Below are 27,135 nucleotides of genomic sequence, written 5' to 3' on the forward strand. Positions count from 1 at the left end.
TCCCTTAATAAAAAAAATCTGTGACCATAGTTAATTTTCTCAATATGTATTCTGGAAATGGTGTTCTTAATATAGGGCTTAAGTAGCTGAGCTTAGGTATAAAATTATTGTCTCTGGTATTAATACATTACATTTTTCCTCTCTGTTAGTATTCTGGCATAAATTATAGGTCAGGAATATATATTGTAAGGGTGTGTGTGCAAGTCTGTGTTTGAATGTACAAACTCCAAAGAAAATTTATTCCTAGTGAAAATTAAAATTACATAAGTATCATATGATTATATAATAATATATAATAAATATCTATATATTGTCTTAGATAATAAAATGTATATATTATATAAAATAATATATACTCTTTATATGTTTATATAGTATTTATATTTTCTCCCGTCTTCTATTCAGTTATGTGCATAAGACATATTTTTAAATTATCTTGAAATCCCAAATCTAAAATCCAACTTTTTGTCTCATTTTTCCACGTTAGCCAACCAAAAAAAATGGTGTTACTTCTGTCACAGTCTGTATAATACAAAACAGAAAGTAAGAATGACATGATTTGTTCCTGCTCTCAAGGCAAAAAAGTGAAATATGTGGGGACAAGAAAACAAGAATAATAAAATAACCTATGTTCCCTCCCACCCCCATCCACTCCCAAACCCACCCAGAAACTTAGAAAAGAATATAAGAGAAATGAGAAGAATTTCTTCTTTTCCACAAAAAGCTTGACACATTTATCAGAAGTCTACTTGGTCACTAAACACATCTAAGTATTACACAGCAATCACTACAGGTCCCAAATTGTTTTGGAAAAAGAAAGTTTTTTAGAGTGGTCTTTAGCATGCTTACAGGCATGCAGTGAACACATTTATAGTAGCAATATCTATGTGATTTCTAGACAGCTGGTAGTATCATGTGGCAGAAAAATCACAGCATCTCCAGATAATGTTTATCTACAACTCATGTCTGGAATTTTCAGACAGTAGGACACATATTTTTACCTTAAAACCACAGAAACATGTTTATGACACAGGTATCCTGTATGGATTTGTTAGTTTTAGAAGCTACTTTTTAATGAGTGACTTTTGACTACATTGACTGCCATCTCTAGGACCAGAATGAATGAAATAAAAATATTTATAGTGGTGTCTGAGTCAGTTCATAGCCTAATAAAGATGAAATAGAATTTCACCACAAGACTATCACATCAGGTTTTGACCAACATTTTTTGATGTTTAAACATGCTTTCTTACTTACTTCATAATGAGTTTTGAACCTGAGAGGATGGATCAATGTACAAGTGAATGTCTTTCAAAAATTATTAAAGTAAATAATGAAAGTAAAAACAAATTGTAGGGTTTTTTTCTAAAACTTGTAACTTTTTCTGTTTTTACCAGGTGTTTAATATTTTTCTCAGACTACAAATAAGATGTACTGTAATTATTGCTCCATCTGCAAACCTCCTTCTCTTATCTCTTCATCTACTAGGTCCCTCTGCTTCAGTGGTTATCATATTTCAGCCTGTGCTTTCTGTGTTCTCTCTTTGATGTCTTATTCTAATCGAACATATTAGATTATGCAAAAGCTGAACCCCTTCACTGAGATTCCTAAACCATTGAAACAGTACAAATTTCAGCTTCTAAATTCAAGGAAAACATGATTTCATACTTGGAGATTCTCACACATTATTTTCTATTTTGCTACTTGTTTCTGCCTCTGTGGAATGCACCACTACTACTATTTATCTGCAGTAGTTGGTATTTATTCCTAGCTTACTGTTTATGCTCAATTTGCTCCTTTCCACACACTGAGGCAAATCTAACTCTTATCTTCAACAGTGTACTTTTAAAACACTTTATTTAAAGATATTTCTCTTTATTCTTATCAAAATAGTGTCAAGGAAGTTCTCCCAGTATCTCCTGATTACTTAACCTCTTTCACTGCAACCCTCTCATCACACAAATACTTTGCAAACTACTGCTCCATATTAAAACTTACGTCTTTTGCTCTTCTTGTGAACATGGTACATTTCCATTTGAATTGCTTCATAAGCTTCAATTTCCTAGCACTGACATCATGGCAGCATTAAATACTGTTTCTTCTAATTTATCCAACTTTCGGTCATTGTTTTCTGTACTCTGTGATTTATGTTAAATACAATTTCTCATTTATTTTCTATTACTTCCTTCATAACTATAGCAGTTTCACACTGTAGTATTTCCTGAGACATATGACACCTCACTGAGTTGATGTACAGACCTAAAATACTATTTCACCTGGTCTGTACAGAAAGCTGCCACACAGGCAATTGCAGACTTCATTTTTTTGCTTATTTGACTGCGTGAACCTGATTTAGAAAGTGAATGTGAGGATAAAAACTTGAGAGTCTGTTTGGGGAAAGACAGGGATTGAATAATGGACGGCTAAGAATAAAAATGTAGGAATAGGTTGCTTGGACCAATTAAAACTAAGTCATAGAAATGGAAAAAAAAAGTATTACACTTGTTTAATACAGGTGTACACTCTAACAGATTGTATGAGATTACCTTTATTAGCAAATTAAGAATTATTTCTTTGGAAAAAAATGAGCCAGAAGACAAAACAATATTCTACCATTTGATTAAACTGATTAATTTAATTAAAGCATATAAACAATTACATTCAGAGTTATGTAGATGACTGTTTCAACATATTCATATCAAGGAAATAGAAAAAAATGGTTTATTTCTCCAGAATGCTATTGCAGTCATTCAACACTGGAATTAAATATTCAGTTATGGCTACTTATATTAATCTCCATGAATAACAAAGTCATTGTGAATTTTTTGCCCTAGAAAAGCAGAAGAATAGCAGGAGCATAAACTGCACAAACATCTTGAAATATTAAGATACTAATTTCTCTTCAACCTTCCAAGTTTGGAAATGCTGTTTACTGACTCTATGATTTTTTATTTTACTGAATTATTGATTAAATGCTATATACTAATTGACTCCACTTAGATGAAAATTATCAGCCCCTCTGTATCATTTTCTTTGTACTAAGATGAGTATTGAAGGCATCCAAGCATCCAACTCTTCAGTATCAGTACACTGGACTCATATTTTGGCAATATTATAATAAAAAACAATTGTGGTGAAAGTGAAGATAGGTTGTATTTTATTAAGAAATAAATGTAAATAAATAAACACAGATAGCAAAAAGAGTACATATAAAGAAAATTTACTATCTCAGCATCCACCTCCACACACAGACGCATGACTTCCTCAGGTTCCCATGACAAACAAACAGAAGTTGCAATACAACTAAAAAGAACGAACTAACATTTCTCAGTTGAGACACCAAGGGCAGACTTCTCTTATATATAGGTTGAGAAACAACACAGAATTTCTTCATGTTTGAAAAACTAAGTTGGTTCTTTCTTAATAAAACCCAAAACACAACCCTGCCAAAACCAAACCTTAACTACAAAAATGAAGAAACTTAAGAGGTGATATTCTAAGCACATGCACAGAGAGAGAAGAGTTCCTGATGTAAACTACTTTTACTTGCAATCAGCATGTTTCAGGACCCACTGAGATGTTCAAAAATTCAAAAAATACATAAAAAACTTTACACTGCTATTCCTGTACTCTGCACATCTATACTTTCACATTATTCTTTTGTGCAGTCTTCTATGAACAGGGAGTTTTGTAGTCTATATAGTACCCACTTCAGCCAGTCAGCATGGGCAAATCTCATCAACAGCACTGATGTAAAGTAAATTTGGAGAACAGCCAAGAGTTGCCCAGAGATTTTTGTATAGTCAAGACCCTTGAAGGATCAAAGAAATCAAGACGAGTAAAAAAATATTTTGAAATAGTATGTTCAGCATTTTCATGCTTAGTTATCCATCAGTAAATGTAAGGTGGAAATAAGATGGAAGTTTATTGAACCTATTTTATTTATCCTTACTGCCTGCACTCTTACATAATTTCTGACTCAACTCCCAAATCCATCTAGTACAGGCCCTATCTCTTGTTTTTCTCACATCCTTTAGGAATTAATAAACACCCTAATGATGGATGTTCTCTACTGAGAAGAGAATTTTATACTGTTCTGGAGAAAATTAAGATATGCATAAAAGAAAAAACCCCTTTTTTTTCCATGATATCTTGACAGATTTTATTTCTATCCAGTCCAACTTCTTAAAACTAAATGACAGAAACAATCAAGAACTTCAGCAGAAGTGTTTAGTTGTTCAATAATGAAACAGTATTCCCAAGCAAGAAAAGATTTATCACTTTTTATGTAGTCCAAGCCAGAGTAATACCTTTCCCTAAATTCAATAAACCAAGCAAAATTATTTAAGACATAGGATCTTCAAAAGGAATGCTCAAAATAACAAATACAAAGGAACACTTCGTAGGAGTGCAGGAGTCCTAACTACTAGGTTGTACCCTATAAAGAGGGCAAAAATTACAAAATACAATCACTTTTTATTGAGTGTGACAACCATTAAAGTAGGTTGTGTTTGTACTGAAGGACTGAAATGTACAAGAAAGGCACTAAAGAATCTAAACCCAGCAAAATATTTGTTCAAAATAAAAAATTGAAGCTTCCATGTGATAAGAAGATACATATGCCAACTATTAAAAAGAAAAAATATTATTACTCAGGAGCAGTATGAACTTAATCAGTAAAGCTGACTTAGACCACATTAACAACTGTCAATTGTCTCACTCTTTTTTTTTTTTTTAATGAACAAGTGATTAAAATATCACAGACTAGCAGAGTTGGAAGGAAACCCCAAGGATCATGGAGTCCAACTCTTAACCCTGCACAGGACCATGTTTGGGAATTTACATTTTTAAAAAAAGTACTATGTTTACTCTTGAGAATAAACATTTTTTCTAGATACTTATCTGAATAATACAAGAACTTGTTTAAAGAACTCAAGTTTATCCACACACATGATGTGCACAAGCACCACACATGATTGGTACTTTTCAATGCAAAGTAACACTGAAAGTGAAATAATGAAGTTATTTTACTAATGTCAATATGCAATTCAATTATGAACACCTATGAATTGTTTATCTATCTATATCATTGCATATGCTATATATGATATATCAAAATATTGTACATTTTTCAGTTTAAAAGGGTTTTACTTTATTTGAGTGAAACTATTTCTGGCTTACTTTCTGATGTTGACTTGAAATACCTGTGTATTTGATGAACATACTCTGACAGCAATTCACAGCTTTGTCAGTGCAGAAAAGGGTAATAGCAGAACTACTCTGTCAAATACACACACAAAATCTACAGAGACTAAGTGCAATGCTGCTGTTTATTTATTTTATAACAAAACCAAGAGATACCACTGAAGATCAGGCCTGCCATTATGCCAAACATTGCATAAACAAGGCTTGATTTAATGCTTATTCAATTAAATGGAAAAAAGTCTCTTTCCTAAGACTCTACATCTAAAGAGAGTTAATCCCCAATTGTATGCAATTCTTATTTATTTATATCCAGCTTAAAAATAACCATAAACACTAAACTTCTGAGTGTATATAAATAAATATAGACATAAAAGTACTAAATCTTCTTATTAAGTTATATTCAATTGGTTGATACATCATGGAAGAAATTAAACGATACAAAATTCCAATGTCTTACAGAGCTAATGGAAAAAAAAAAGGAATTTCCATTGGTAAAAAAGCAAAACAAACCCACAATTTGTCTAAAAGTTGCCCCAGGTTAATTCTCAATACCTATGTCTCAAAGACCTTAGTATTTTTGGTAGATTTCTGATTAATTGGATTGAAATTTTGAGCTTGTAAACACATGAAAAAGAGCAAGAATTGAAACACAGAGTATCATTTTAGAGAAATCAACAAAATATCCAGCCCCACAGCTATGGAACTGACTTAATTATATTGGGTTTGGATCAATTATAGTTACAACGGTACAGGTTTTTTCTAACCATGCAGAAAGGTTTGAAAGATTCACCTCACTCAGTGAAGAAATCAGAGTTGAAAAAGAAATAAACCCGTCCTGATTCCTCCTGTTTTTTTATAGAATTTTGTTTAGAGATGTATTCAAACTATTTTTTAAAGAGCAAATTAACACAAAACCCCAAGTTAAAATTTTTGAACATAATTTAACTATCTTTAATCTTGAGTGTAAACATTTTTATTCTTACATTAGATGTATTTAAATTACTTACCTTTACCAAACGTTTTAGTTAAACTTACTACCAAACTCTCCAACTCACTATTTGCATATATATTCATAGTTATATATATATATATGTATATATATATGCATACATATATATGTACAATTTGTTTGAAAAAGAGGGAAAATATTATATACCCTGATGATTCTAAATAGGTGAATTGAGTCATGTGCATTCTGTTTGTATTTTCAATAGCTTTTAATGCAGTCAAAACTTAAAGTGTAATTTGTTTTACCTGTTGCATAACAACAGGTAAAAACAGTTGTTCACTTGTTTGCAGCTGATGATCTAAGCTCCTGTAAATGGGAATTTAGAGAGCATTAAGGTCTGATAGAGAAAGGAATGAAATCCCATAAATTTCAATTAGTAAGCAAACTCCCACCTGAGATTAAGGAACTAAGTAGCTAATCTTATACTGTTTACTACAGAAGGAGGAAACAGATGGTTATATTATGAGTTTTAAAACCTTACAGACTAAATAAAGTTATTAAAATTGTAAAATTGTACAGGGGAATTTGTCTTAAAAAAATTAACTGCCCAAACTAAGATTTTACTTCCACTTTAACAGTCACTGTCATGAAAAATTAATAGCATTTCATAGCCAAGTTTGAGTGTAACAAGTAAATATCCACTTTCTCCCTGATACAGAACCTGTGTTACAAGAAAAATTCTAATATAGTTTACTTTTCATACAAGATACAGTCATTTTAATATGATGTAATCTGATTGAAAAGCTGAATTCTATAAAGTAGCTAAAGAAATAGAGAAATACTAAATGGCAATATTAACAGAAAATGTTTTAATTTTACTGGAAAAGTGAGCACTAAACATTATATTCTTCAGCAAGATTTTTCTGCTTTTCTGAAAAGTTAAATAAATTGATTAGAAGCACTATGTTAGAGGTACTGACAGAGTGGCTAGAAAAATGTAGACATATCTGAAATGAGAAAACAGAAAATTCAAGTAAGTAAATGCAGAAACTTGTCTGTAACTTGTACCACAGTTCTTCAAACTCTTTTTCAAATCTTTGAACTTCTCCATATTCTGGTTCAGTGAATGCATCAAGGGATACTAAAACTGGAGAAATATCTGAATAGCATCACCACCCTCAAGGCATCCAGGTCTCAGAACAGACTCTTCTTCAGCATTCTGGCTAGAAGAGGAGGAAAACAGGATAAAAGAATGCAATGATGTAGCAAAATCATCATGAAAACAAAGATATCTTATTTTCAGTGGCATTTAAAAAGTCTTAATTCTACTCACCTTCTCCCAGATTCCAAACAGATTCTTCAGCTTTCACCTGATTGGTCCTGGATAACTACATCTTACAGTGTTCTGGGTCCTCATCAATACGGTCTCATTGTGTAACAGTATTAATTACGCAATGAGAAAAAGGGATTTGCCCCTACTATTTCTTTAATGAACAAATATACTGTTGATGGGAAGTCATAGAAATAAGTAACACTCTCATAGGGAAAATTAAACAAAATTCAAAGCAGGAAATTAGTATAACGCATGGATAAAACACATGCATAGTAATATAGTGAAACAATAGTAACTATTTGTACAAAGGTGTAAAACCCAAAAATCCCAAGCAGCCATAAATGTGAAATAAGCAACTTCTAAAATTTATTCCAAGACAGATTTTATAAACCTTTCCATTTGCAATAAATGAAAGATGTTTGAAAGAGAATTTTGAATAGAGTGCACACAACTCACATAGTATGATGAGAGGCTATGCAGTGTTTTAGTATATGTAGACCAGACTACAAGCAGACTCTGACAAAACCTAGAGAAGGCAGACCTGGCTAAGAGTCAGGAGTCATGCTTATTAAATTGAACTCTCAGGGGTATCATGCAATCAGAGGTCACAATCGAGGCAACAGAAGCAATGACACGATATCAGAGAAAGGGGCAATTCAGACCTGCTCCCTGACAGGCAGTGAGGTCACAGCTTGCGGCAAATAACTGTATTAAAAAGGAATACTCTCCGCACACTTTTAGAACTGTCATCTGAACAAACAAAGCCAGGTCATTGGTAGGTTAAATCAGAACTTTCTGGCTTAGAAGCACATAGCTTCCTTTCTTTTTACATTCACTGCTAATTTCTCAATTACAAAATATACATCAGGTACTAAAGCAAATATTCAGTAAACGTAACTTAAAAATACAGAGTAGAGTTTAAATTATTTCTTTTCAAAAGTCAGATTCTATTCTTGACAAGGGATATCCTAAATCTCTTCATAAACTGCTGAGCTTGCTCTGTGTTAGAAAACAAAAAGCATGCATGTGGCTTAGGGAAATGTCTTTCCATAGTCAGGGTCCTAATAAGCCTGATACTCAGATTGCATTTAGAAAGCATTAAAAAAAATCAGTTTTCCCTAGTATACTTGTATAATGACACTTGTGAAAATGAAGTGAAGTTCTTTTGCCTGGGTACTTGGATTTCTTTATCTCATTGTCTGAACTGGGTTATCTACAAGATTCTACAAATGTGCTAATTTATGAAACTACAACTATGTTGGATTGGTAACATGACAATGAACCTGCAAAGAAAGAACAATTCTGGAATGTCGTGTAAACAAAATTTTATTCAAAAATATTATATCTGCATGCAGACTTACTTAGGATTATGAGAAAAAGACCCATATATATGGGTATATTTATTGCATATACATATATATTTACATATACAAGGATGTATAACTGAAAAATTCAGTATTTTATACTTTTTATACTCACAATCTAAATAAAATATCTGCAGTGCATACATCAAATCAGCAGAAAGTTATGAATTTCAAGCAATTGCTAACACATTTTAATAAAAATTGAACTGCAAAGTTATCAAGTTGGAAAATGTACATTATAGAATTAGCATAGCATAAAAGTCACACAGATATCACTGCATGGTTGTGCATTTTCATTAAAACATTTGAGTAACTTGCAATGGCTTGTAAAATCATCTATGTCAACCACACATTCAGTATTATAGACTACAAGAAATTTGTAAAAGGTATAGAACTTTGCTGTATTGAACAGCATAAAGTTTTGAATACCTATATTTCAATTTTAAGTCAATATTTTCCCTGAAAAATGTTGGATGCTACCAAAATATATGATATACCTGAACAATAACATTATTAGTAATAAAACCAGAAAGATACTTCAATGTGTGTTTGACATTACACTCATGAAAATGGCTTTTTTGGAATGCTGTAGATCTCTGACCTCATTGACAGTATCTTCATAATACCATAGTTCCCATTAGAGAATAGGAAAAAAATTCCTTTAAAGCAAAATTTAATCAATTACATTTTAAAATTAATTAAAAGGTCTGGTGTGAAGGCCTTCCTTTAATTAATCTCTGAAAGTGCTTAGAATAATAAAGCGTTATTGCTATTAAAATCTATGGCTACAGGGGACATTTCTTTGTGACTTAAAATGTGTCATGGATTCCAGATGAAGCAAGATTTGGGCCTATGCAATATTTCTAAGGATCCATAATATTCCTTATTCATAGCATCATACCAAATGGAAATTCTTTTGCAAGAGGAACATTTGTTCAATGTAACATTCGTGACACTTTTATGGACACAGAGTCTGTCCTTTCTGTGGCCTAGCTTAAAATACTATTTGCATAGCAATATGATTTTAATTCTTGAAATACTCACTTTGGAAAACACTTTGAAAATATCTGAAAATGCACTTTTAATGACCTTTTCATTAGCAACTGGTTTTTTGAAGTGTAAAGAAGAGTATTGGGTACTGTTCAGTAAAAGCAAAGCAAATAAACAAACCTACTAATAGTGTCCACAGTCCCCAGGAATCTAAATAGACAGCAACAAATTCAACAATTACCTTTAAGTAGACACGTTAAATCCAAGTGCTGTAACACTTTATTTTAAAGGAATTTAGCCAAACCTATTCTCCCTTACCCCCTCCAAGCAAATCCTTTTGGATTTAACTTGTTGCTAAAATTATCTGTGTTTTGCACTCTAAGACCTGGGTCACGACCTTACTTAGGGACAGGAAATAGTTATCAGGTCACTGAATGGTCAAATGAAAAAGGATTTGAAATGCTTCGGTACTCCAGGATCTATTCATCTAAAATGATTGCCCTGTGCAGTATTAAAAGCTGTGGATCTGAATGTGAAGTCAACTTGTTTATATATACATTGGCTGAGATGCAGATAATCTACACTACATAGATTTTTGGACATAAGATATAAAGGAAAGGAGAAAAAAGAAATGTAGAATCTCAGGAGATGAAAATAAAACTATCTGAACTATTATCTTATTGTACAGTATGAAAAGGTAGTTTTCAACCTGTGATGACATTTTGGGTGAAATCTCATTCGTACTGAAGTCATCACTGGGTAGTTAATAACAAAAGAGCAGTAAGATTTTTTTCTTATGTGTACAGGTAATTCCCTATATATTGAATAAAATTCTCATTTTGAAAGTTTGTTGGAAAAAACATGCTCTCTAGCTTAGAGACCACATTTAAATATGATGCACTAAGAAAACCCTTATAACACCACAAGTTACAACAGTCTGCAAAATAGCAGTCAGGAACAAAAAGGCACAGGCAGGTGAAACCTTTATCATATGAATACAGGAACCTTGAACACTAGAACCACAGTGAAAATTCATTATATTAAGTTAGTATATATACATGGCAAGTACCTCCTGTTCAGGAACTTCAAGTAAATGGAAAATTCTGTTTTGGGTTTTTTTTTTTTTTTTTTGGTAATTGAATGTGAAAAACAAGAATATTAATGAAAATGTCAAATGTCTAGATCATTTTTACATATTCAGACACTGAAGTGCACTGCATAAAAGCACATAAGTGCATTTTATGAAATTATGTTTTTAACATGATTTCAGGATTGCTTCATTCCAAGAATACTGAAAAAATCCTACACTATCATTGATGGACAGGCGGCTAGAAAATTAGGCACAGATTTTATTTTTCAGTTTTATTTTATAATAAGAAACTGGGCCACTAGAAGTATGTAACCGAAGCTTGAGTGCGTGCACTGTAAGGCCCCTGCAGTCTTTTACAACTTTTCGGCGTACCGCTGTTGTGAACTGGGTTTGCACTCTGCCAGCAGAGCAGCTCTGACCCATGGAGAGCAGTCCTTCAGATCAACACTGCCTCAGGCTTTGCTGCTTTCTCCAAGAAGTCTTACATTTCAGGCATCAAGTTGAATTTCTTCTGGAGATGATTAACCCAAACCCATGACAGATTTTTTCCAAGATATCCAACTCCTTATGTTTATTTTATCCTGGCTCTTTTTGGATGTACTGGACACAAGTAACCTACTCATTTTACATGTTTAAGGGCTGGTGGAGAGCCATTAATTCCTTAAAATGAGAAAATATTTCAATGCGAGAGTTCTGTTGTGTGAACTCAAACTAAATAATAAGAAACAAAGCCACAGAAATCTGATTTTAGAAGATAGATCCCCTTCCACAATACAGGTTTTATAATGCATTTTCATCACATTTCAGGACAGATCTTATATTCTCTGAAACTGCCTTATTCTGCCATTTTTTTCAGTGCTGTATGGTTCAGAAACTGCTTCCCTCATGCGGCATACAAATTTAAAATCTGGGAGATAAGTAGTAATTACATTTTACTGTAAACATGGCAATTCAACTCACAGAATTGCAGCAAGCCACACTTTAAATGTGGGTATTAATCCTTTACAGACCACAGTTCAATAAAAGATGACTTACAAACAATATTTGTAAGTTTACAACTGTTTACAAACAATGTTATTCCTAGGAGTGGATGCCATCTATATTTCTTAATTGAAAATAGATAATTTCTAAAAGGTGAAAACAGCTAACACAAATAATTATAGTTGAATGTCTTTTTAAATGCTCTTAATTAAAACCAATAAAACAATTAAAGCCCGTAAAAAGATGAATACTACCATCCCAGTCTCAGTACTTCTCTTAAGTGTCATGCAGATATTTAAAAGCATCAGTGATTTGAATCAATATAAATTCTATTAATTACCATATATACTTTTTCTTCAATGTATTCATAATTTGTAACACAGAAAATCTAAGGAACTATGTTGATCATTATGCAACAATATTTTAATGAAGTCTCAAAATTAACTAAAAGGTAATGTTAAGTTACCACATTCTGAAGTCTCGCATTCGCATTTTTAATTGTCACTATAATAATATATACGAATGTTTTTGAATATTTTCCACTTTAGACTACAAGAAGTTTCATAGTTATGAACTATCAGAAAGCTGGAAAAAGTACTAAATAGATTCCTTGATATTTATCTTCCAATCATATGATATAATCACAAGCTCATTTTACCTCTTATTCTTGAAAACTAAATGTTATTTCTACTGAGAATTTAAACAAATGAATAAATACTGCCGTAATTAAAAGCCATCTGAGAAAGCATTATCTATTATTTATCAAATTTGTGTTGGTGAAATCTGTCTTAACATTATACCTATGACATTTTCTTTAGTTAACAATGAGCATAAAATGACAGGAAATACAGTACTTCCAATTAGAATTACAGATTCCCAAACTACAGCAAACATATCTTGACAACATAGTCCAATGCATTTTTAAAATAGTTAAACTTCCAGGAATAAAGCATTGTGCACAATTCTGGGTAAAGTCACATTGCATTGTTTCCACTTTGAAGTGTATGGTATACATGAGTCACTCACGGATATGGATATGACTAAAAATAAATATACTATATATGCCAATAAATCACCAAACCTACAAAATTAAGTAGAGCACATTCTATGAAATCCTGTGAAATGAAGTGAATCACAGCCAAATAAGAATTGGATAGTTTGATTAGACTCTCAGCTGATCTATTGCATTCTTCCAACTTACTCCACAGATTCGGATCCAGCTTCCCATTCCACTGAACAAAAATTATTTGGATAACCCATCAAAACTGTTGAGGCAGCTGGATCAAAGAGGGCCCAGAAAGACATATACTATTCCCAAGGCTTGTAGAAAAACAATGTGTTAGGCCTTAGGGCTCTGTCTTTAGTTTTAAGCTTTACTGGGACTAAGCATTCACACTTGACTGGAAAAGTAAGTATTCTTCCTCTGTGTAAATGAAATTACAGATCCTGTAACTAAAGATCCACAGATGGCAGAGATGCTCTGTTACATGTTCAGCCAGGATTAATTGGATCTATCCAAGAGAAGAAGTCAAGGATAGATTCTTCCTTCAGTTCCCGATCTACTTTATCCAAAACAGTCAAAACTATTTTATGTTAAATTAAGAACTGAAATAGCCTCCAGACAAAAAGAAGGGAAGCAGTCATAAAGCTTTCTTAAAAAATATGTTTTGATACAAAATAGGAAATTATGACAATTATCTGAGTTCCTAATAAGGTTACAGATTTTTGAGATCTTCAAACCACAAAAAAATCTCCAAGAATATTCATTAAAACAGAATATTCATTAAAGCAGGCATATTTTGTTTGTCAGCTACCTGGCACTACTGAAACTCAACAACCATGGCAGAAACATGGCCTTACCATACCAAACAAAGCAGTGTAACATGCATAATCCCAGGAAAGGTTCAGCAAATTGTCAGAAGTGAAAGTATATCAAGTCAGGCTTTCATCTGGCTTCAGATTTTTGATCAGGGTATAAGTTTGTTATGGGAAACAGTAAATACATGTTTACACTTGCTTATTATGAGGCTTACTTATAATATACTCAAGTTAATGTCACTATATAAATCATTACTCAAACATATTATTTATTTAAATAATAGCTTTAATGAATCTGTATTATACAATGATCACATGCATTAAATTGATTTAAAAAAACCTGAAACAGCATCTGATAGAAATTGTTAGAATTACAAAATGCATGTTGATACGAGTAATTACAGAGAGAATAATTGTTCATAACTTACTTTCAAAGTATACAAATAAAAAAGGTGTAAGTGCTACGCTTATTGAATCATTACACCTACTTATGGTATATACTTATATATTTGTGTGAGCATGGATACACATATTGTATGTATATGTATTGACACATACACATGTATACACATGTACATATACACCAATATGCAGTGAATTACACTCCCATGGTTTGTGTCTTCACATGTTTCTCATATTTTTAAATGGAAAGCTCTTGTCTGCCAGAACAATGGTTCCTCACGCTGTTGATGAAGTGTGTAGCACAAAAGGGTTTGTCTTTGAGTAACTGCTGTGTGCTATTGTGACACAAATGTGAAATAGTGGTTCCTTGTGAGGCTTTTTCTAATATCAGTGAGTAAATGATGACAACTCTTCTAAAATTTTATAAAAATATATGATGTCGCTCAAATTTTGAAAATGTATTTTCCTTCAATCTGTATGGCAAATTAGAGAAGTGTGAATTACCCTGTGGGATTAGTTATGCACAAGTTTTCAAAATTTGTTACCAACATTTTGCATATCAGTTTATCAAAACTTTTGTAACAGGAAAATAAGAAGGTAAATTATGACAGAATAATAATCTCAGAAACACACAAGCATCAGATATTAAACTCATTCCTTTTCACTCTTTAGTTGTATACCTCGTATATTTTTATTCCTTTTTGTCTTGTTCATAATTTTCCACACAAACTAAAGACACAATGAAGACAAAAGACATTCATTGTACATTTTAACTAGATTACTTCTTAAATATTCATTACCATGATGTGTTCCAGTTTTAAAATCTAAAACTGTTCTAATTGTTTCACTTCCTAGGGCATCCCCTTTCAAAAGCAGTGATTCTGTTATTTAACAGATAACACATGTGTACTTGCTGTTTTGCTGCTGATGCTATGACTTCTCCCCTCTATTTCCCAATTTAAAGAAGGAATATATAGAATGTGGCTTTTTAAATTTTCTTTTGGTTGTTGGTTTTTTTGTTTTGTTTTGGTTTGGTTTGGTTTTTTTTTAATGTAGTTGTTTATGAAGAAGATGGGTTGGAGTTCAAATTTTCTACCCAAGGACTCACTACCAGTCTGTGAAGGTTAAAGGGATTGAATGGAGGAAGTTTACTTCCACCATGCAAACGACAGATCTGTGTTCTCTCATGAGTTAATGTATGGTATACACGAGATTTATCGACACAGAGCGAAAACATTCCACCTTGTTACAGAAAGAACTCCCATTGCACAACACACCCAAAGAAATCTCTTCCAGGCAAAAGAGGAAGAAACGCTCAAAAGGTGAGAGAGGGGAAATGGGAACCAAGGGAAGAAATTATCTGTGAAATTATCATGCAGGTGCTTTGCTTTCTACTAGATAACCCAATTCTAAATTTAGAAGCTCTTAGTTCTGTCTGATGGCATCTCACATACGTATAAATAAATGTTCTGTATTGTACCATGCTTCTAATTCACAACTTAGTATTTACTGCACATACCATTCGAAGTAGCAGTACTTCTGGCAGAAGGACAATTTTATACTCTGGTCAAGCAGAATAGTATTGCTTGCCTTCTTCAAGGCTCAGTAAATTGCATGTGAGCACTCATGACTGGTGAAAAAAAACCTGTTTATTAGGTGGCCAAAGGAGTACAATGGTCCTTGAAACGAAGCATAATCAGGAGCACCACTACTGTGCTTACTTCTTTATATCTAATCTGCCTCGTTACCTATGATTCAAGAAGTAATGTCAGTAATATTTAGAATGCATACACTGGCTTTCCAAAATGAAGGGAAACATCTCCAGGAAGGAAAGCTAGCCTAAACCTACACTGACTTCAGGGTACTGAACTTGTAATCAAGCTTATCTCTGACATGGTTTTGAACATTCACACTACTGTTTGTAGTCTTGGGCATCCACTGCTTTGCAGGCAGTCTGCATGTTCTGTTTCCTCAGCTTGTGATGCATTTTGACATATGTAAGCATGTGCCACAGGAACATACATGAGACACAGGGAATGCTCAATCAGGCACAGTATATATAGACTCTCTATAGTCAAATTTATGCTTGGATCCAAGGCAAATAAGAATGAAAAAATATTTCCTCTTAAGAATTCAGAAAGAATTGTTTCCAAACAAATTTGAGCATGGGCTCATGAATGTTAAGCAAATCTGGGCTTTCATACAGCTAAGTTAATGGATTGAATCACAGTTCAGGTATACTGACTTCACACCTGTCTCAGAAATATCCTAATTTTTATCCTCATACAGTGAATGTTAGTTCACCATAATTTGTAATTATACTTCGTGGAATTGGGAATAGATCAGATAGTGTATGTCTTTGAAAAAGATAAAAAGAGAGAGGTGAGAATTTCATGAGAACACTATTGAGTTACAAAAGAAATCAAAATAGTATAAAAACAATGTATCTGTAGATGATCATCTTCTTATTAGAAGGGCATTTTAAATAGAACTGGCCTTATTCTAATTGTACAGAAACCAAAGAGAGTTTGAACATGAATTTCAACAGTGAAAAAGCTGCATCAGTATTTAAATTTTTTTAAAAATTAATTTTATATTTACATGCTGAAACTTCTTTTCTTGTCTTCTGCCAAATGTTGCTTTTTTAGGGAATATTTATGAAAGTAGCTTCCTAAAAAAATGTTAAGGATTGTCAGGAATTAATGGCTAGCTTGAGAAAAGGTGACAATGAAATGAAAAATTTGAAGTGATATTTAATTTATAAAATTTTGTTCTAGAGCTTTGTATTTTATACCTCTGCTTCAACATTTTTTATGATGAAGATTTAATAATAAAAGCAATAAATGAATAAGTTAGGCTCCAAATCCATATGAATTAAGCTCTAGGAGCACCCTGACCCTCCAAGGAATTGAAATGGAAATGTTTTGCTGCTGTAACTTGAGATATCCAGGAACAGATAAGAACATTGAACTTCTGCCGCCTTCTATTTGTGCATATTATTTTACATTTCAAGTAGGCTTGCTTAAAAGACATGCAAGATATATATGCATAGGGATAAAGTGAAATACTTGGTCATACCTTCAAAGTATCCAGCATTTATAGGCTGTATCTTCCTTGGTGGTTTCATAGGGAGATGTTTATTTTCATTGTTTTTGAACAACGCCAGGCGCACAGCTGGGTCTAGATGACAAGAACAAGTTAAAATCAAAGGTCAGACCTGGCTCATTCATTCCTTTAAGCAGTTTTTCACCTTTTAGCCACTTAATAAATGAAAATACTTTTAAAAGTAGGGTTTATATTCACAAAGGATTACATTTTCTAAATAAAGCAATCTAAATACACACGCAACTGAGAATCAAAGTCACTATTTTTCAGGATTTTAACACAGTCAAGCTTTTAGTTTGCTTATCTCCAAATTAAAAATAAACTCTAAAGCATGTATTTGCAGCAAATATTTTTTAAAAATGTGGTATTAAAGCTTGAAATGAAAGCATAAATATTAACAGGATACATGCAAAGCACTATTTCCAAAAAGCTTTGGTCCAGAATTATTCAACAGTCTAAATCAAGACATTTACACCTAAAAAATGTTAGCAGGAGGCAGTTTATTTTTGAGTCTTAACTTGTAGATAATAATTAGTCTTCCTCCATGTCGCATCCTACTTGAAATAAAAAAATACCCCAGAAGTCTATAGTCTCATCTATATGCCGTGGTATGAAATCTTAATTATTGACTGTTACTTTGAAAACTTTGCAAAAAAGCAAAGATGTGCATAGAATTGTATATACACCCAGATATGGTCCTACACTAGGAAAAAAAAAGTAAAGCTTAACTAACAAACGATAAAGTGATGCAAAACCCACATAAGTCAGGAGAAGTGATTTTCATGCATTATTTCTGATGTGAATAAAAAATTGTTTGCTTGGCATAGGAGGAAAGTAGGAATTTAAGGGAAACAATGCGTTAGAAGAAATGTGAAAATTCTGGATACAGCATAAAATAAATCAACCAGCTATTAAAAAAACCCCAAACAACCGAGAGAGGCACTGAAGAGAATACAGAAACAAAAGTACATACACAGTGATGAGCAGAGGTATACAGGGTTATGTAGGTATGCCACTGGGAATGATAACATGAGTAACAGAAAGCCAAAGAAAAAAATAAAAGAAATATGTTTGATGTGGTTAAAAGAAGAAAACAGCCCAATCAGATATATCCTCTCAGGAGTATCTGAGAAATAATGATGCAAAAGAAGTTTGTCTAAAAAGGTGACTACAAACTGTCTAAAAAGGGACGAAATTAATAACGAGGAGAAAAAAAAGTAGTGGAGTTTATCACAAAAGTGGATATGGCAAGAGAAGGATCTAAATTTTCACAAAGAATACAAGTGTAGCAAAAATGAATATGTGAGACACTGCCAGAACAGACAGAGCAGGGAAACAGAGGTTATGGAAAGACCATTTTGAGCCTGTTACATGACCTTTTTAATATTTATTGAGAGAGTTCATGAGAGCATCTACAATACTGCAGCAAAGTAGCTTTTTCATTTGTTTGTTTTCTTATTTCTAGAAATAAAGGATCCAAATGTCCTGTTAAGTCAGTAGGCAACTTATGAATTTTAACAACAATTTGTAAAGTTGGTTTTGATTAGACCTCTTTATTTGTAGTAGATGGTGTAATTACAAACTAATGAAACATAAGGAGATCCTAGGAGCTCAAATTTTTCTCAGAGAATGCTGTCTTGACACAAGCAGATATACTGTAAGTTTGCCTTGTAAGTGTGGAGAAGATCTCTAATGGGGTATGGCACTTTAGGAGACAATTCATTGATAAAATCATCCAAAGGTTATTGTGGTCTTGGTCAGCCCACATTGTAGAAGCATATGGTTGATACCATGTTCTTAAGGGTGGTAACCTCTCACAAAGCAGCAAACTTGACTAACGAAGGAATGATGGCAAGTGGGGAGGGAAATAATTTAGGTCATGTCTTGTTCCCAAGGCAGAATCAGTGAACCCTTACACTTTATCACAAATCATCTATAAAGTGCCTCTCCCATCTTCCTGTAGGATGATTATTGCTTTCAGATGAACTCAAAGGATGTCACATTTAAAGTAACCTTAACTTACTTTTACTAGCTAAATTCAATTAAATGATCCAAGAAGCACAATAAATAATGATTAGCTCCATTAGTTTTAAAGGTAGATTACAAGAATGATTCTGATAATGAAATCACTTCATTCACAAACTGAATGACCAGACTTGTAGATATTTTCACTTTGTATGACTGGATAAAGTAGCTTACTTTGGCATGCCTTCCACCTAAAAAAAAAATAAAAACTTGTAGCAGATTAGTGTTCTTCAGGGTAATAAATATGTGCTACAGTGCATCACAATAAGATTTGCAATAAAACACCTTGAAATACTAATGCATTATATTTTAGAAGTTCTTTCTGAAATTTTAGATAATAGAAGTTATAAAAAATATTTAAAGTATGACTTACTATAGTATTTTCTATAGTTGTAGGATACATTGCCATACAAGTCCTACACATGGGTAAAAATGCACAGGATAAAATTTTTTATAATTTTAATTTTCCAACATTCAGCATACATTGTTGATAAAAAGACTTCTGATTTCTTCCAGCTTTATGCCAGTTACAAAAAAGTGTCTTTCTTCAACAGAAGACCAAAGGCAAAGTGAAAAATCAATTAAAACCTCTTAAGACAAAATGCAATTGAGGATTTCCAAAGTATTTTTGATTAATTAAAAATAATTCCTGAAATGACATATTTTTTTCTTATGTGTATCTATTGACATGTTCCAAAAGGTTTTAAAAATGACATCTTTCCTTAATCCAACCTCTCACCCACTCCTACGAAAACACTAACCAGTCCAAAGTTAAACTATATCAAGGATTTTGTGTGAAGTCACACAAAGTTATTAGTGCCAAGCTAGATTTTTCAGACATTTTTTTGTGCACAAAGATGCCAGCAGTAAAGAAGGTCTGTGAACTGGGATGAAAGAGGGGTAAATAATGGAAATTGTTCTTCTAAGAGATCTGTATCAGAAGCTTTATCTTTGAATCTTTGCAAAATTACTTAAATAATCTACAGGGATTTAACACAGTGCCAGACTACTTGAATTTATACCTATCTGGATCACCTCAACCATTGCCTACAGCTCATTTTTTATTAAAAATGAGTTCTTTTCTTTATCTGGTCTCAAATGTAGGCAATATTACATAGATTACTTCATAATACTAGTGCTTTTGAGTCTCTGAGTGAGCTAGGGAAATGAACTTCATGTATGCTTTGATGACAAGCAATCAAATGTTTTAGATTTCACACAGAGAACTGTTAAAAAGTCCAGTAGTTCAAAATCATACAAATATCTTACTGGATTCTGGCATACTCATTTAAATGTGACTTATTAGATGGTGATCTTTGTCGGCAACCTACAAACCAGGGAGGTAATTTACTGCACATTGCTTGGCTGCCTCCAAATATAGATGTTAAGTTGAACAAATACAAGAAATGTTATGGAAACAATATGGAAGAAATAGTTACTGTCTGATGTGGCACCATATTTCTGAACAACTTCTAGATAATATTGAAACTAAAAAAAATTAATGTCTATCATTCATTTTTGTTGTGCAATATCTGTAATTAGGAAAACATAAGCATAACTGTGACCACTTTAAGGAGTTGATAATTCAAAGTAGCACACAGTTACAAATTCTTGCCTATAAAATAAAACAATTTGTAAATTCATTTGGAAGAAAGACCATATTTTGTTCCATAATTGAACAACTTGAACTCCTACTAATCCATGGCTGGAGTTCCGAGATGATACTGCTACATGGAATAGACAGTCACAACAAAAGTAGATTTCTTTCTGCTCCTAAGAAAATATAGACCAAGGGTCATTTATGTAATGTGTAACATGAATTAATAATATCCCCTATATTTTTATTCTGACTGTGAGAATGAAAATCTGTTTTGTCAGCTGTTTTGAGGTTGTGGATTTTGAGGGAGGTGGGTTAAGTTTTTTTTTTTTTGTTTATCTTTATTTCATTTTTTAGTTAGCATTGCCTTGCTGTCTGAAATTCTAAACACAAAATAAAAAATATTTGCTGACCTCTATGACATACCTTTTTCATTGTGCTCTGGTTCTAGTGATGAAGGCCCACTTCAGCTGCTTTTTACCTTTCCCCCCCTATCCCCACTTATGTGGCATCAAGAATTACCATAGAATCATAGAATCATTAAGGTTGGAAAAGACATCCAAAAAAATCAAGGCCAACCATTGACTGAACACCAACATGCCAATTAAGCATAACACTAATTGCCACATCCAGTTATTTCTTGAACACTTCGAGGGATGTTGACTCCACCACTTCCCTGCACAGCCCATTCCAATGCTTAACTACTCCTTCAGTGAAAAAACTTTTCCTGATGTCCAGTCTGAACCTCTCTGGCACAGCTTGAGGACATTTCTTGTCTGTCCCTTGTTGCCTGCAAGAAGAGGCCAACTCCCACCTGGTTACAACCTCCTTTCAGGTAGTTGTAGAGAGGAGTAAGGTCTCCCCTGAGCCTCCTTTTCTCCAAGCTGAACAACCTCTCAGTGACTCCTCATAGGACTCACTCTCAAGACCCTTCACCAGCTTTGTTGCCCTTCTCTGGACACACTTCAGCACCTCAACGTCTTTCCTGTAGAGAGGGTTCCAGAACTGGATTCAGTACTTGAAGTGTGGCCTCACCAGTGCCAAGTACAGAGGGACAATTACTGCCCTGGTTCTGCTGGCTACACTATTTCTGACACAGGCCAGTGTGCCATTGGCTTTTTTTGGCCACTTGGACACACTGCTGGCTCATGTTCAGTCAGTTGCCAAGCAGCACCTCCAAGTCCTTTTCCACTAGGCCACTTTCCAGACACTCTTTCCCCAGCCTGTAGCTCTGCACAATGTTGTTGTAATCAAAGTGCAGGACCTGGCATTTTGCCTTACCAAACCTTGTTAACCACTGGCCTCAGTCCATCAATCCAGCCTGTCCAAATCTCTCTGCAGAGAGATCTACCCTTCAGCAGATCAACACTTCCACTCAACTTAGTGTCATTTGTGAACTTATTGAGGGTGCTTTTGACCCCCTCATCTAGATAATCGATAAAGATATTAAACATGGCTGGCCCCAACACTGAGCCCTGGAGGACACAGCTGGTGACCATCTGCCAACTGGATTCAGCATCATTCATCTGCACTCTCAGGGCCCGGCCATTCAGTCAGTTTTTAATCCAGCAAAGGGTACACTTGTCCAAGCTATGGGCTGCCAGCTTTTTCAAGAGAATGCTATAGGAGAAAGTATCAAAGGCATTACTGAACTCTAGGTAGACTGCATCCACAGTCTTTCCCTCATCCACAGGTGGGTCACCTGGTCATAGAAGGAGATTGGGTTGGTCAAGCAGGACCTGCTAAACCTGTGCTGGGTGGGCCTGATGCATAGACAAGAGACTTTTTTGGAGAAGAAGAGGTTAAACAAGAAGTACTACAACAGTGTAAGAGAGACAGGCTGAAAGTAAGACAAGGCTTTCAAACATTTTAAAAGAAAAAGAAGTTAACTTTCAGAGGCTAATATAAAATCCACAGAAACAAGGAAATTCCAAGGTAAGCAAGAAATTCTGTACTGCTGTGCCAAGACATCTTTAGGAAGCAAGGATTGTTATGAGTCACAGACAATGTTAAAGCACAGTGAGGTGCATTAATTTCTGCTGTATTTAGATTTTTAATTAGAATTTATATAGAATTTTATGCATTCATGATAAACAGAATTATTTCTGACATTATGCCAGTTTTACTTGGCTGAAAATTTTCTCGTTTCTTGCCCACACTTTTTGTATTATCTTACTGTATAGTAAAAACAGTTGAAGCAGGCACAGCATACATTTGGTATTGTTAAAATACAGGTCCCAGCTTCATTTAACAACATAAACAAGCATACATAACTGTAGGGGATAAGGACATAACAGACCTTAAGGCCATTAGTTGGTGGGACTGGTCTACTGCAATATAAGCCTTGCCTGAATCACTCCCTATTATAAGGTTATGCTACTTTAGGCTCTTCCTTGTAATACAAACCACAGGATTAAGTGCACTTCCTAGTATTTTCCATATACTTTTTCTCTATTGAGAGGGTATGTGGCCAGACACATGAGGTTAGATACTTCTTAGTTACTTCTACATATCTACAGTTTAACTCTGTACTTCAGCAAGTCACTCCAGGTTTTGTGCCTAGGCAAATAAGTGCTTTTACAGTGAGACTAAAGTAGCCTGTTTTTGAATTATGTTTAAGAGGAAATTTTTTTCCATAAAACAATGCAGATGACTAGCCCAGATGTGGACTTCTATAATTATCAAATGAATCCCATCGCTGTTTCACTAGGAGAAGACAAATGTTTTAAATGGAAAATGAAAAGGAATAAATTTCCACACCTGACTATGTTAAGAATCAAAGCAGTTCATGGCTGTCCAACTCAAGTTCCAATCCAGCAGACATCTTGACAATATTAAAGAGAAACTGTAAAACTCTCTGAATGAAAGCTGATTTAACACTTTGCATTTGTATATGGAAGCAGACAACATATTCTGACAGCTAATTTGTTCCTAGAAAATCCATCAGTATCTTATCATTACTCACAAGTAATCAGATCCTTACCACAGAATGATCAATAGCACATAAAAGATGTTTGGAATTATGCTGAAAACTCAGCATAAAAGCTATCAGTTTATTTGTTAATAGCTTGTAATTTATTTATATCTAGAACCTTTAGAGTTATTCCTTTGCTTTTTCTCAGAACTTAAAAGTTTTGCTTCTAAGAGAGATGTGTAACAGTAAATGGATATAACATATAAAACTCCTTCTTTATATCTTTTAAGTGGATGCTGGTTACTTACTTTCTAGTCCGTATGAAATTTTATCACTAACAAAATTATGTTATCACAGTTAGCATAGCCTCAATTATTCTAAATCAGAAAGCTAAAAAGGAAATAGTTGTAACTATAGTACTGAAGACCTGGATATTCAAAAGAAAGAACAGAAATAATAAAGTTAAAACTAAATCCTACAACCTTTCATATGCAGTTTCAGTAAATACAAGATAAATGAACTTCATTTCAGTGGAGATGAAGGCAATAGGATGGTGATTTCTATGGAAACAGTAAAAGACAATGTTGATATATACTTATTTAGATCAATTTCAATCTTCTTTTAAATATTAGAAAGAAGAGAGTCTCCTATGGAGAGTTCACTACAGTTAAACTCACAGAAATTGCCTAAGATTGTGAACTCTCTCCCCAGCTATACTGGACTTCTTACAAGCTGTACTATGGAGATCCAAGAGAGATACTGGCAACCTAATGGGTCTGGTTAGAGCTTCCTGCTCTGGAGCTGGCTAGGTTCAGGATAAGGTACACCTACTCTAATTTAAATTCTGTAAAGCTCCTCTGTTCAACCAGACCCTCAAAAAGGCCCTGACTTACCACTTCAGAGGCTGTAGCTGATGTAAAACGTAATTATGTTTGTGGAGATTCTTGTCACATGGGGAGTATTTGATCAGGATCATTATTTTAGTGCAACATCTGAGTTTTAAAAGCAGTTTAATACAAAACTCCTTGTTTCAATTGACAATATCCATTTGGTCCTTATTGACCAAGGAAGGACCAACTTTTCAGTGTGCTGTATGAGAAAGAATAGTTGGCTTGATATTGTTTGTACTGAAAAGGGATGGATTGCAATATTTTCAGTCATATTTTTTTGTTTCTAAAAACTATGCTTTCAGTTTATCTGAAAAAATTTCTCTAATTTTAATGACTGACAGAGAACTCCACACAGGCAAATTACATATACAGGTTAATTTTGCGCTTGACATAATAGTCAGAAAGACAAAAAAATTCTATATGAGTTAGTGTCAATAAGAGAAAATTTGAAACTATAAAAACATTGGGCAAAAGTTATTTTAATTTTTTTTGAACTACTGATATACCTTGAGAATATTCCCAGTGATACATTAAAAAGATCACCCATACAGTGTATTGAATAATCTGAACAAAGTGAATATAAACATATCCAAAAAAATCCATTAGGACTACAACAAAAATAGGATAGCAAATTTGATATGCTCAATCAGACATTTATGACTGGATTAATTACTAGTAACATAAAGCAGAGAGCATATGGAGAAAAGATGATATAACCTAATAAGCTCTATTCATTGAAAAGTTACGCAGAGGCCACAAAATGGAATATACGTAAAAAAACCTCATCTGCACACCAGACACTTACTACTTTTTCTTTTTTCAATAAGGTAACATGGTAGAGCATCATGGAAAGCTACCAAGATTTCAACATAATAACTTCTTATCCATATATTCTTATTTGCAAAAAGCATGCTTTGCTGATGGCATGTTGGTTTTTTTTTCCTCTGCCTTCCCTTTTTTTATTTGCATTCTTATTGACTAGAGACCTTTTTTGTCATATTAAGTCTTAGTCTTGGTATTTAAAGTAGAAAAAATTACTCACTTTGCTTAACTATATTTGTGGGCTAAATTTTTTTCTTTTGAAAAGCAAAATGTCTTTCAGTGTTTTCAACAATTAATACAGAAGAGTTTTGCAATGTTATGCAAAAGAAGAAAATTAACTCTAGCTTGTGATATAAAATATATGTAAATCAGGGTACATTTTCCAAAGACCTTTTAGTGTTAGGCCCTATTGTCAAACAGGCTCTTACATATTTAAATGTTTCTTATACTAGCAGTATTTGACTAATATTTTTATTAACATATTCCAGTAAAATTTGTATTAACATATCCTATTAACAATTAATGATTCTAAGAAAGATTCATTAGCATAAGAAGTATCTGAGAAGAACCAGAACAGTGAAGCTAGACAAGCTTTACCTATTTCCACATTGAATATTTAATTAAAAATATGATTTAATTTCATATGTGTTGAACTGTCATGTTCAATAATAGTTCTTGCATAAGTCAATAATTTTAACCCAAGATTTCCCCAAGAGGAAAATACAAGAAGCAATAAATGCAGAAATATAAATTACACATTTAGAGAAAGAGATACATGGGCAGGAAGAAACAAGATTTGTTTAGCATAGCTGCCAAATATTCAACTTCAAAATTCAGCAGAATATTTTTTAAAATCTGAATATTTTATAACCGAAACAAATTGATATAAATTGTTTTTACTGAATCACTCTCCAGCTTTATTCAAATTAATGTGTACAAGTGAACTTTTAAAAATAAGACATTACATCAATATAACCATTATTTTAACTGTTGACTTACCTAAACTTTTATTACTATATTTTTTAGGCTTCATCTTGTGGGCTCTCTTCAGCATTAGCTGTGCAGTAGAAATATTCTTGAAACCCCTAGGGGAAGAAAATAACTTACTAAATATTTCTAATGTATTGTGTTACACCAGCTGCATATTATTGTATAATATACTTTTCAAAAAGAATACTGATGTGTAGTACTCATGCATGGTATGAAACTTTCTGAATTACAGAAATAGCTGCAATTCTTATTTTATCATTACATTATTGCAAAATATTAAGATGGTTTCACAGGCAATTGTAAAAGTGATTCTTGAAGGTGGAACTTAGAAAAAGCAAGCAAAACCAGCCAACTATACTATACCTGTTGCTTGAAATCACTAGGTAAGGAAAAATAGCTTAACATACCATTCCTCTGTAATTTTCTCCTCTTTTTCAGACATAAATAAAATTTTCTCATTTTCTTTCCAGTCAGAAAGCTGTGACATTGTTTCCTTCCGTGACCTGAAAACAAAGTATAAGAGCAGTATTGAAAGCAGGTAAATAAGGAAGGGTCTCTGATGCCTATTTTGCAGTCTTCATTATTCTGCAACTGGTTTGTGCCTTTTAAAGGCAATTTTGAAGCTTGGAAATGATTAAAAAAAATAAAAATTCTTTTAAT

At 33.2% G+C, this 27,135-nt stretch overlaps 1 protein-coding gene across 3 annotated transcripts in view; it reads right to left on the reverse strand.

Moving 5' to 3' along the window:
• Positions 1 to 27,135, reverse strand: part of LRRIQ1 (leucine rich repeats and IQ motif containing 1) — a 104,845-nt gene that overhangs the window by 23,167 nt on the left and 54,543 nt on the right. The window contains exons 20-23 of one of the 3 annotated variants that reach the window (XR_011697263.1): positions 26,883 to 26,978; positions 26,485 to 26,570; positions 17,211 to 17,312; positions 7,223 to 7,377 (exon numbers count right to left, since the gene is read on the reverse strand). Coding sequence is in view for 2 of the 3 variants with exons in the window: in XM_071549947.1 (XP_071406048.1) it covers positions 7,349 to 7,377; positions 17,211 to 17,312; positions 26,485 to 26,570; positions 26,883 to 26,978 (313 nt within the window). In the remaining variant the exon portion in view is untranslated. Of the gene's footprint in view, positions 1 to 7,061; positions 7,378 to 17,210; positions 17,313 to 26,484; positions 26,571 to 26,882; positions 26,979 to 27,135 lie in introns of those variants that run through there. The other 2 variants (XM_071549947.1, XM_071549946.1) reach the window with 2 other exon arrangements.

This window comes from Pithys albifrons, chromosome 3 (genome assembly GCF_047495875.1).
Source record: "Pithys albifrons albifrons isolate INPA30051 chromosome 3, PitAlb_v1, whole genome shotgun sequence".
Lineage (NCBI taxonomy): Eukaryota > Metazoa > Chordata > Aves > Passeriformes > Thamnophilidae > Pithys > Pithys albifrons.